The sequence below is a fragment of the Poecilia reticulata genome, unplaced genomic scaffold (genome assembly GCF_000633615.1).
Source record: "Poecilia reticulata strain Guanapo unplaced genomic scaffold, Guppy_female_1.0+MT scaffold_131, whole genome shotgun sequence".
NCBI classification, from domain to species: domain Eukaryota; kingdom Metazoa; phylum Chordata; class Actinopteri; order Cyprinodontiformes; family Poeciliidae; genus Poecilia; species Poecilia reticulata.
The window spans coordinates 780292-792059 of NW_007615014.1; the positions used below are offsets into that span (position 1 = coordinate 780292).

Genomic DNA, 11768 nt, shown 5'->3' on the forward strand with positions numbered 1-11768 from the left:
CAGCACTCTGCGAACAGCCTATTCGTTCAGAAATTTCTTTCTGTGTCTTACCCTCTTGCTTGATGGTGTCAATGATGGCCTTCTGGACAGCAGTCAGGTCAGCAGTCTGACCCATGGTTGCGGTTTTCAGTAATGAACCAGGCTGGGAGTTTTTAAAAGCCTCAGGAATCTTTTGCAGGTGTTTAGAGTTAATTTGTTGATTCAGATGATTAGGTTAACTACTTGTTCAGAGAACCTTTTCATGATATGCTAATTTTTTGTGATCGGGATTTTGGGTTTTCATGAGCTGTATGCCAAAATCATCAGTATTAAAACAATAAAAGACCTGAAATATTTCAGTTGATGTGCAATGAATCTAAAATATAWGACAGTTTAATTTTTATCATTACATTATGGAAAATAATKAACTTTATCACAATATGCTAATTTTTTTAGAAGGACCTGTAGATCTGATGGTTCTGATCAGATCTGCTAAAGTTGAGAGTTTGGGCCATTAATCTGTTTTAGAACAACTCTCAATGCTGGTTTTATCATAAACATGTTTTTATGTATGTCTGAACAAACAATCGTATCGTGTCTGGATCACACAAATAAACCTGTGAAATAAAATGCTTACTTTTTGGTTAAAAAATTAATTATTTGCTTTATTTATAATTTCCTTCATTGTTTACTGTTTTAGTTTGATTTTATCCCAGCATGACTGTAATTGACAAGCTGAATATTATTCTGCCCAGCGCTGTGCATTTGTAATGTCACATAGCTACACGCAAAGTTTTTTTTTTTACTGAAGGCGACTCAGGGCACCAGTCATCAGCCTCATTCTGATTGGCTGTCACCAACACACGTTTACAGTTTGGTCGGTGATCTGTTCACACAACCCAACCGGGTCGTCCAGTATGTCTGTTTAACCAAAGCCAAGGGACGGTTTCCTTCTCTCGCTATCTCGCCCACCGCCTTGCTGACTGACCCAAATAAGAGCGGACTGCTCCAGACTTTCCCGGTGTTCTGTTCAGGACTGGCAGAGACATCATGTAGCTTGGCCCCAGCTTAGGTTGAATCTAGACCAGGGTTCTGCAGGTCCGGTCTTTGAGTACCGCTGGAGGGTTGGACCTGGAGAACCCTGATCTAGAGTCATGATAATGTAATTGAAGTCGATTCTGAAGTTTTTGCGTTTCGAGCAACCTGGGTCTGATCAACTCACCTGCCGTTGTTGCAGCCCACGCCCCACACTCGGATGTTGATGATTGGCTGACAATGGAGGGGTGTGTGGTCTAATGGGTCCAATAAGGTCAAGGTGTCTTTCTTGAGAACCAGCATCATCTCCCGACCCTGCAGGTCAGAACATGCTCTCATAAGCAGCTTCCTGCTGACTCCGGTTAGCTTGACCTGTTCTGGTTTGTCAGCGTCCATGGATGTTAATGTAACATTAATTTAGTGAGCCCCCTAGTGGCTGGTGAGTAGAACAGGTCAGGAGAACATTACGCAGGGGAATGGCATTTTTAGTTCATTCATGTAAGTGCTGTGAATACGACCAACAATATCAAACTGCAGAACTGCTGTCTTTTCACAGAAATCAAACTCAGTAAAACCCAGATAAAAACAGGTGCAGTTCCAGCACACTGCCACTAGGGGCAGCCCTCACATCTCACCTCGCCCCAGGCCCCGGACCTGTCTCTCTGCTCGGGGCTGCCACAGTGAGACAGCTGCTGGATGACGTTACTGACAGCTAAGCTGCTGCGACCGGGAGACAGGTCCTCCTCCTCCACCTGCAGCCAGCCCAGGGAGCGAACGGCAAAGCACTGCAGAGAGGCAGGCAACATCAGATTACTGCTCCACAAAACTACGGTGGAGAGAGATTAGAACAGATTAGACCATCAGATTAAATCCTGATGCAGAGGAGGAGCTAAACTCTTATTCTGGCCTCATGCCCTTCATCATCACTTCCATGTTATTGTCAGAGTATTGGAACTAAAGTACAGTTTTTCATAGAGAAGATGTTTTTATGCTACCTTTGAGTCAGGGTCATGGTCAGTGAGATAGTCCTCCTGCCAYGAAGACCTGAGGAGAAAGAAGTTCATATAAACTGTGGAGGTTCTGACGATGACTGGACAGTAAATTATGTCAAGACAGCATCTGTATAAAACTGCTGGTTTACTGGGATAAGCACTTTAGAGCTGCTGGTTTACTAGCATAAACACTTTAGAGCTGCTGGTTATGGGGATGAAGACAAAAACTGGTGGTTTATGGGAATGTGAACATAAAGACTGCTGGAGAAACAAGGCCAAATTGCCTCCACCTCCCAACTTGGAGGACCTGATTAGGCCAGCAGCCTTCTGAGGTTCAGGTGTGAGGCTAACAGAACATCTGTCTGTACAGAACCAACTGCTCAGAAGTTGTTTGACCCCCAGCGAACCTAACAGACGGACATTCATCCTGAGTTACCATTCCTCAGAGGCTCCCTCCGTCTCTTTGGTGGTGCTCTGGTCTCCTGCCTCTTCCTGCTGAAACACCACAGAAAACGATCGGGCTGAGCCACACTGGTGCAACCGGAGAAGCTACAAGAGGAAAACCAGTCATGTCTCACCTGTGTCTCAAGAGGCTTTGGTGTCCCGGTAAGGCAGGGGTGCTGCCACTGGGTGGCGCCGGTAGGAACGTGCCAGTAGTAGGTCCCCGTGGAGTCTTTGATTGTCCTCCAGCCAGAAGGAAGGTCTGGGTCCAGGAGGAGGTTCTGGTCTGTCCAGATGTTGTCTGTAGGGAAACAAATAGCTGTCATCAAACAGACATACCTGTCTCTGTCAATGCCCCCTAGAGGCAACAATGCTCCCCACCGGTAACACAGGAGTGAAGTTTTATCAGATCCATTCAAAACTGCCTCTATAGCCAACCAGTTCCTATCTGCTAGTTATTGTAAAATAAATATATAATAAATACATTTACAATATAATTATAGAATTAGCAAATATGTAGTAAAATGAACCATCGAGGAGTTAAATGTTTCTGTGCTTTATTTCAGGAAACAAACAAATTAGCTGCTAGAATAAAATTTGCATCATATCTGGAGCCAGTTAAAAACATCCCTGATGATTTCTGCCTGCATTGAAAACAGAGATTATCCAGTATTTATAGGAAAGATTGTAAATAAGCAGATCCTCTTTCACAGATTAAAGCACAGAGACAAAGAATAACAATTAGACCATTATTAAATTGAAAAAAACTAATATAAATGTTTATGGTCCACTAATCTGGAACAAACTTCCAGAAAACAGAAAGACCGTTGAAACGCTGAGCTCCTTTACATAAAGAACAAAACCATTTGTTTATAGCTGCCTTTCATTTCTGGTAACTGGTGTAATAGAAAATTTCGTTTTCAGTCTTAATTCATTCTTGAAGGAACTGATGATACTTTTTACCATTTATTTACTGATAATATCTGCTTTGTTTTTGTATTTCTGCAAGATGTGTTTGTCCATTAAATAAGTTTGCAGATAATGTTTAGATGTATGCCGTGAAAGCAGAAGAGACCTGAAGACGTCTTGGGTAAAATGCTTGATCTAATGATTGTCTTAAAGGACTGATGTGTGGGATGTAGTTTGTACCCTGTTTGAGCTGAACCCATGAACTGACAAAGAAGTGTTAGAAGTTCCTCCTGAAATCCTTATCAACTGTCTTTCCTGCCATAAAATCATCTCCTYCAAGAGGTGAGAGATAGTTCATGAGGAGGGGGTCAGGGTGTCTCTGTGGCCATCTGGCAGTAGAGATAACATCAGACTTTGGGAGGGTCTTTGTCTTGCTGTGACTATATAACGATGTGATGKGTGTTGCKCAGGGCTCTTCTACTGACTGCGCTCAGTGAGAAGGGTCTTCGAACGCTTTTGCCTTCGAATAAAGAAACTTAAAGACAATGATTAATCTTTCTCTTATTGAAACAGATTCTCATTCCTTGATAAGGAAATTTCCATAACACTGGAACATTGATCATCATATTTATGATGGCATTTGACAAAATGTACAAAATGTAATGTTTATTGTTTCACAATTGGTGACTGAATGATGTTTCATGGTGAACACACTCTGAAATTCCTTATTGCTGAAATGTGCTGTGTGAATAAACTTAACTTGGGTCTGAGGAGAAAGTCACGTATTTATCACTTTTAATCAACAATGTTTATTTTTATCTGTCATTGCAGGTTTTTAAAACATATTTTGAAAAAATGTATTATGAATTCCTCTAAGAGCTTTAAGTCAACTTCCCATTTGTCAGCTTGGTGAAAATGTTATGTTTTAATTGAAGTCAAACTGTCATTCAGAAGATTTGAACTCAGACTTTCAACAGAAGTAGACAACTTATTGATCAGAGTTTCTTCTGTCCAGTCAGTCGCTGGGCTGAAGAGCTCCTGTCCAATCAGCTGTCCATGTCAGCAGGTCACACGTTGTTTTTATATTTTGCTGTGATCAGATGACATATTGATTCTCATGCCTGCATAAAGACGAAGCAGGAAACTTAACCCTCCTCTTCTTTATGTCCTCCTTGTTGACTCAGCAGTTTCATTCCCGCAGATGAAGGTCACCTTGATCATTGAGGGTCGTTGCTGACTCATCAGAACCGTGTTCATCACTCAGGACAGCAGAACCGGCCCAAGGTTGAAGCAGGTCCTGTTGGAGCCTCCAATCACTGCAGCTCCTCCTTTACCGCCACTGTTTTTAATGGTCCATGCTTCACATCTCACCTGGATTTCTAGTTTAACGCAGTTAGCTGAGTAGTTTTTAACAAAAGCATGTTAAAGTCTGTTCTCTCAGTGAAGGACTATAAAACTGGGTGATGTAGAACTGGGAGATGTGCTCTATCTTCCTGGTTTTTGTCAGAACTCCAGCAACAACGTTCTGAATCAGCTGCAGCTGGACCGTTGATTTGTTAGTCAGACCTGTGAAGACGTTGCTGTGGTAATCAATGCCACTAAAAAGAAATGCCTGTATGAGTTTCTCTGATGTTGAGACATTAGTCCTCTGATCCTGGAAATGTTCTTCAGCTGATAGAAGGCCCACTTTGGAACCGTCTTTATGTGGTTCTGAAGGTTCAGGTTGGATTAAACATCGGAAGGTTAGGGTTATGTTACTCTAAAGCTTAGATTTTAGTTTAAATTGAACAAATTTAACCAACTAAAAAAGACCTGAGACTAAGCATGCTGACTAACGTGACTAACATTAAAACTAACATTCAGTCTGACCCGACCGGAACCAAAGGTTCTGTCACAGTTAACACATCCTCCGGTGAACGGTGGGTTGGTGGTTTCAGATGGATCTGATTGAGATTTCTATTCTGATAGGACTCGGTTCTGTCTTGTTGACCCACGGGTCAGGCTGGGTTCTGATCTCCTGCAGCAGTGGCTCTCTGAACCCAGATCATGTTGCCGATCCAACATCATGTGTCAGGACGGGCGCCATTGATTGGGTCAAACTGCTGAGCAGGAAGAGATTAAACTGAAGAAGCCGTGAATAATTAATAAACCCTCGGACACACGAACCGCTGAATCAGCTGAGAGAGCCTAGACATCCTTCGTCCCGCTGAGCTGCTGGACGGAGGCCCAGGTTCTGAACAGAACCAGAACCCTATCCTCCCAAAGTCTCTGGGACAAGATTGTTTTAAAGCATCAGCCTCTCCAGGTGCTTATATCCAGTTCTGACAGGTCCAAACCAGCAGATAGGGACAGACAGATCCATGTCCTCTGGAGCAGAAACATTGCAACACTCTAAAAGACTTGCCCTCTTCTTCCTCACAAACACGTCCTTCCTCTTCCTGGTCCTCCAGACTCTGAGGAGTTTTGCTGAAGAGCTGCAGGTCCAGAGTCAGAGAGGATTCCAGCTGGATTTCAGTAGGAAGAATCTCTAAAACGTTGTCAGAAATAATTAAAACTTTCCATCGATTTCCATCTGGAACTCCAACAGCAGATTCATCTGAAGTCATTTTTCAATTTCTGCTGATATGTAGTTAAAGACATGACGAAGAGATGCAGAAACTGATTACAGAGTTTCATTACCAGCAGGAAGATGAGGCTGAAGGAGGTTCTAGTTGAGGGCAGAAAGTGGATCAGAACCAGAACCAGAGGTAGGACCCGCTCAGGGATGGGAGTAATGTGAGTGACTGGTTAATATAAATCCAGCAGAGAAAACATTCATGCATCAGAGCAGCAAACTACTGAACTACCGATGCTGCTTCAGTCAGGAGCCCTGCAGAGCTCCACAAGTTCTGGTTCTTCTGGACCTTCTTGAAGGGTTGTTGATGAGTGGTTCTGATGGGTCGGCCTGCTGGGAAGGCTCCCTGTGGTTCCAGGTGTGAATCCTGGTTCTTACTGAGATTCTCTGGAGTCCAGAACCTCAGAGGTGGTTCTGGAACTATTTCCAGACTGATGCAAGTCAGACACTTTGTTTCTTATCAGTACCAGTTCTGCAGCTTGGTCTTTGATGAGCTGCTTCGTTTCTTCATCTTTGTCCGATACTAAACTCAATTTGACCAGATGAACTCAGGAGCTGCAGGACTTTCTGTCTTTAACTCTGCCACAAGTTGGGATTCAAACTAAAACGTCATTGAGCATCTGAGTGTTTACACCCAGAAACATCCAACATAAACCCCAACCTGCATCCATTATGAGGACAATCCTCATAATGCTGTCCCACGCCCAGGACCTCTGAACGGATGGAAACCTGAATGTGTGTGTGTATGCGTGTGTGTRTGTGTGTGTGTGTGTGTGTCTCACCATCATAGTTGACGATGATGATGGCCAGCATGTAATCCTTGCCCATCATGGTTCCACCCTCCCCGGTGAGTTGCAGTCAGCTGATCAGGCCCAGAGGACGGCTGCTGCAACCTGTCTCTCCCCCGCTGTCCCCCTGTCTTTGTGGGTGTCTCTCGTCCCGACGTACGCCCCCTTCTCAGACACCATCAGTGTTTCTTCTCCTCCCTTGTTTTGTTACCCGTCCCGGCGTTTTCTCTGCCTCCTCTTTGCCTCTCTCCTCTCCGTCTGATGAAGGATGCTGTTTTCCTCCTCCTCCTGATGATGTCATCACTGCCCTCCCTCTCTGCCTCACTCGCTCTCCCCTGTAAAAAAAATGACTCCACTACAGCAAGTGATGCTGAAAGTAAAATCTGTTGGAACATCTTCATCCTGAGGCTGAAGCTGGAACAGAAAATACATCATCAGGCTCGGTGGAACCGATGAAGATGATGCTGCGACTCTCAGCAGTGGAGAACCTTGAGGTTTTAATGGACTCATATAAATCCAAATATTTCATTTTGTCTAAATGTTAATCCAAACAAAATGAAGAAAAAAAAAACATCTGTTTAGGTGATTAGTTTGTTATTCCTACAAATCTGTCCATATTGAGACATTTTTTCAATATGTAACCTTTAGAGTTAGGTCATATGTGTCCAAACTTTTGGTCACATGGACCAAAATTGTCAAGTTTAGATGACTTAAGAGCCAGAAAAATTTAATCTTATGTATTCAACAATAATCTAATCATGCAACACTTTAATTAAATTAATAGCTTTGTTGTTGGTAAGGAATGTTTAAATGATTAAAGATCTGGGTTTGCCTCAAAAAGTAATTTTGATCATTTTCTAGGCATCAATAGAAAAAAAGAGAGAAAAAATTAATTCATTCTGAACAATAAATTCAGGATCTATTAGAGAACTCTTGCTGAATTTAGCCAACTTTAATAAAAATAATAATAAAAGCAGATTTGGATGCAACAAAGTCTGTTTTTGAATAAAAGTCACAGGAAAGATGTGGAGCTTGGAAATAAAAGGCATTAAAAAACAAATTGCTGCTGTGGCCAGTGTTTTCTACTGTAGGAAGACTTTAATGTCTCTGTGATGGTATTGACCTAATTAAAAATAAAAGGTTTCTATCTACATCAAACAACTATGATGTGGGAAAGAATTTCCATGATTACAGGGGCCACACGCAATACGATTGGGGACCGCAAATGCCCCCCTGACCACACTTTGGACACCCTGATTTAGGTAATGCAGTCAAGCGATGTAAAGCAATATCTATGAGTGAATTTTATTGGATAGAAAAACCAAAACAGAGAATGAAAAAAAGGTCCGTAAAATAGTCACTGTAAATCCACCTGAAGGCGTGCTGACGTCACACTGTTTCAATAGGCGTTTCACGGTGGCCACGTCCCGGACATTCTTGAGGAACTGGCAGCACGTAAAGTAAGCCTTTGCAACAGGAAGTAAAATTATTCATCTCTTCAAAGTAAAAATAACGATAAGTCCTCTGAAGGACTTCAAACAGAATCAAACTGAACATTTTGAATTCCAGCCAGCGGTCAGGCTTGTTCTCCGTGTGGACATTCTCTGAGTACTCCGGTTTCCTCCCACAGTCCAGAAATATGCATGTTGGGTCAGCTGCTGCTGCAGTGGATGGGTGACCTGTTCAAGATGGACCACACATACTCACAGACACCTGGAGGCATTAACTGCCCTGCGTGAAAAATAGGAGCAGAAAACAGATAGAAATAATCATCCTTCAAAAAGAATTTATATTCACTTTATATTAGCTAGCTGTGAGTTTTATGAATTCAAAAGCATTAAAACACAAACATATAGCAATATAATTTTACTTCAGCTGTAATATACTAAGGTTTTGATGCTTCAGTTTTCTCTCAATGGGAAAACTTGAAGATAAAAACCACACAATTAACTACCTGTAACTGATATTAACCTAGAAATTCTTCAGTCAAGAGCTGATTCTTTGGCACATTTGAACATGTAAATGTTCATAAATATGACTTTAAAGAAAAGATAAGACAGGAGAAATCGAAGAGTCAAAATAAATTAAAAACAGCTGACATCAGAAGCTTTTATTTTTGACATTCTGACCGGATGTGCTGACTGCAGTTATATAACTTAATGGGTTATTCATTGCAACAACAAAACACAAGACTTTGTGTTTAGTTTGGGTGAGTTAGACAAGAAATAGCCTTTAATTATATCCAGAGTTTAATCGAAGTTTATTTGACGCTTTTATTCTGTAAAAGCTCTTCCGGTTAGCCTAGCCGCTAGCTTTGCTCAGCCTTCCTGGGAAGAATCAGCTGATTCCAGGCTCCAACAATGGAGGACATGTACGTGAAACCCGGTGAGTTTCCTCCAGAGGATCAGTGCAGTCCGAGAGAATATTACCAGAGTCCCGCTGCGGGGATTAAAACGGCCGGGCAGTTAGGCGCCTACTAACAGTCACAGACTGGAACTTCACTTAAAAACCTCTGGATTCAAACTAATCTGATCTGTACCATAAATTTAAGTGGATTAATTATGGCGGCGATGACAGACCTGTGTGACGCGATGAATTCGGGTCATTAATAGTTCATCTAATGTCAACCAGCTCAAAATATGAGTGCTGAAACGCTGATGATTCATAAACTTGATGTTTGTTGTGATGTTTGATTATTGATCATAAATTTCTGTCCTGCTGGATTAAAGCTGTTGGATTATTGATCAGRGCTAATGACATCTGCATTATTTATTTATTTAGTCAGCAGGGAGTCTCTGGACTCTTCAGTAAAATAAATGTTTATTAGAGATTATTTTCCCCACCAARACGTTCAGTTTCAGAGTATCTCACTATAAATTGGTCATAATCAGGATTTCTGCTGAACTGTATTTATTTAAATTTCTGTTTCCAAGGTAACCAGGAGCGGGGCTGGAACGACCCCCCTCAGTTTTCCTACGGGCTGCAGACGGCCCGCGGACCTCAGAGGAACCCCTTGAGCAGGAGAGCTGTTCCAGCAGCGAGCTCAGGTAATCTGACTCACCTGAGCACTGACTTTACCTCATCTGTGATCTGATGTGAAACATCTGAATCTGATTGATCTCCAGGTCCAGGTGCTCCAACCCCAGCCCCTCCCTCCTCCAACCTCATGGCCCCGCCCATGTGTGGAGTAGCTCCGCCTCCTCTGTCAGGTAAGAGTCAGAACTGTCTCACTGCACCTGTTCAACGCACCTGAGTGACAGCTTTAATGTCCTCCAGCTGGACGTCCACCTGAGGCAACGCCCACTGCCCAAAAGGGACCAATGAGAAAGCAGGGAGAGGTGGATGGCAGCTTATCAGAGCCTGACCTGGAGACTGTGATGTCAGTGCTGAGCAGAGCGCTGGAGGCCTGCAGGAGCTCCGTGAGGGTGAGTTTCCACCAGCACAGGGCGCTGGAGGCCTGCAGTACTGCACCTGGCCAGCAGGGACACACACTAACCCGTCACCTGTCTGTAGGCTCAGGTGTGTAACGAGGTTGCTAAGAGGCTCCGCCTCCTGGAGGACAGCTGGAGGTCCGGTAAACTCAGCCTACCTGTAACCAGACGCATGGATGTCCTGTCCCAAGGTAACCTGTCCCACCTGTCTGTCTCATGCCTGTCTCATCTGACTGTCCCACCTCATATCTCACCTGTCCACCTGTGTGTCCCAGAGCTGCAGGCCGGTCACTGGGACTCTGCTGATGAAGCTCATCGCTCTCTGATGGTCGACCATGTGACCGAGGTTAGCCAATGGATGGTCGGCGTTAAGCGGCTCATCGCTGAGACCCGCAACCTCAGTCCAGATCACCTGAAACCGCTCCAGAACCCAACAGAACCAGCCCAGGACCCAACAGAACCAGCCCAGGACCCAACAGAACCAGTCCAGAATCCCATAGAACCAACCCAGAACCCAGGATGCCAGTCTTGAGTTTCCCAGAACCCTGCATTCCAGCTCTGGGTAACTTGGCCGGGATTCTGTGCGGTTCTTCTCATTTTCTGCGCTGGACCGGTTTCAGTTGTTTTGGTATCGGTACCATCAGTACGGTACCATCTGTTCACCAGGTTTGGACTCCTACATCCTGGGGCTCTAGTTCTGCTCATACAGACCCAGAACCTGAACCTCAGGCAATAAACAGAACCAGACCTACTCACATCAGAACTGTGGACTCTTGATTCTGGAACCAGAACTTCTCTGGGTCGTCAGGTGGACTCGGACTAGAAGAACCAGGACTTTAAGGCCTGGACTCTGAGGGTTCTGGACATTAGGGAACCAGAACTTCTCCATCAGAACCTGCTGTTTAGAACCAAACTGAACCAGAGCAGACCTTTCAGCTGATTGGATTGGGAGTTGACATTGACGTTTCCCAGCCAATCAACTGTGCATAGCTCCATTCTGATTGTTCAGTTTTCCTTCAGGGGCCACTCTGATTGGTCTTCTGAAACGATCACAGCTTTGACTATTTCCTCTCTGTGTCCTGATCCGATTGTAAGCTTGACTGGTTCTGTTGCGGCGTAGCAGCAAAATAAACATCTGAAAAAAGTGGCGTGTCTTTATCAGCTTCATTAATAACCGGAAGGAGAATAAATGCTGCATTCAGGTTTCGAATAAACCAGAGAGTTTCTGACTCTGGTTCCAGTTAGAGTTTCTGATAGTTTTTGACTGGAACCAGAAACACTGATGGAAACATCATGTGACTCATGTCAGACTCCAGGTCCTTCCAGGCAGCTCTGGTTTATGATTAGAGCTGTATTTAAATTTAAACGTTTGTTTTCCTGTGGCATCGTACGGGCTGTAGTTCCAGTGTTTGTCCAGCAGGTGGCAGCAGAGGATCAGCTCGAGATGCTGAGGCCGGTTCCCACCTCACAGGTAAGGCTGGTTCTGGTCAGGCTGGTTTTCTTACCGGGCCTGGTCTGGATGGAACCTGCTGGTTCTGGAGCGGCCCTGATCAAACGTCAAGTAAATCCGGATTGTTTT

At 43.8% G+C, this 11768-nt stretch overlaps 2 protein-coding genes across 2 annotated transcripts in view; one reads left to right on the forward strand and one right to left on the reverse strand.

Moving 5' to 3' along the window:
• Positions 1 to 6816, reverse strand: part of apbb3 (amyloid beta (A4) precursor protein-binding, family B, member 3) — an 11706-nt gene extending 4890 nt beyond the window's left edge. Inside the window, exons 1-6 of the mRNA XM_008401818.2 lie at positions 6753 to 6816; positions 2585 to 2748; positions 2443 to 2501; positions 2010 to 2058; positions 1650 to 1799; positions 1202 to 1329 (exon numbers count right to left, since the gene is read on the reverse strand). Coding sequence (XP_008400040.1) covers positions 1202 to 1329; positions 1650 to 1799; positions 2010 to 2058; positions 2443 to 2501; positions 2585 to 2748; positions 6753 to 6801 — 599 coding nt within the window. The 5' untranslated portion in view covers positions 6802 to 6816. The remainder of the gene's footprint in view (positions 1 to 1201; positions 1330 to 1649; positions 1800 to 2009; positions 2059 to 2442; positions 2502 to 2584; positions 2749 to 6752) is intronic.
• A 2083-nt stretch (positions 6817 to 8899) lies between these two features.
• Positions 8900 to 11336, forward strand: sra1 (steroid receptor RNA activator 1). Its single transcript, XM_008401820.2, has 7 exons — positions 8900 to 8967; positions 9046 to 9143; positions 9692 to 9805; positions 9884 to 9967; positions 10035 to 10183; positions 10272 to 10380; positions 10465 to 11336. Exons 2-7 carry the CDS (start codon positions 9119 to 9121, stop codon positions 10719 to 10721), a joined length of 738 nt encoding a protein of 245 aa, XP_008400042.1. The 5' UTR covers positions 8900 to 8967; positions 9046 to 9118; the 3' UTR covers positions 10722 to 11336.
• Positions 11337 to 11768: the final 432 nt, after the last annotated feature.

Coding starts and splice junctions, on each gene's coding strand:
- sra1 (XM_008401820.2), top strand. CDS start 9,119: ATGGAGGACATGTACGTGAAACCCG. Junction 9,144..9,691: donor GGACATGTACGTGAAACCCG/GTGAGTTTCCTC, acceptor TCTGTTTCCAAG/GTAACCAGGAGCGGGGCTGG. Junction 10,381..10,464: donor CATGGATGTCCTGTCCCAAG/GTAACCTGTCCC, acceptor TGTGTGTCCCAG/AGCTGCAGGCCGGTCACTGG.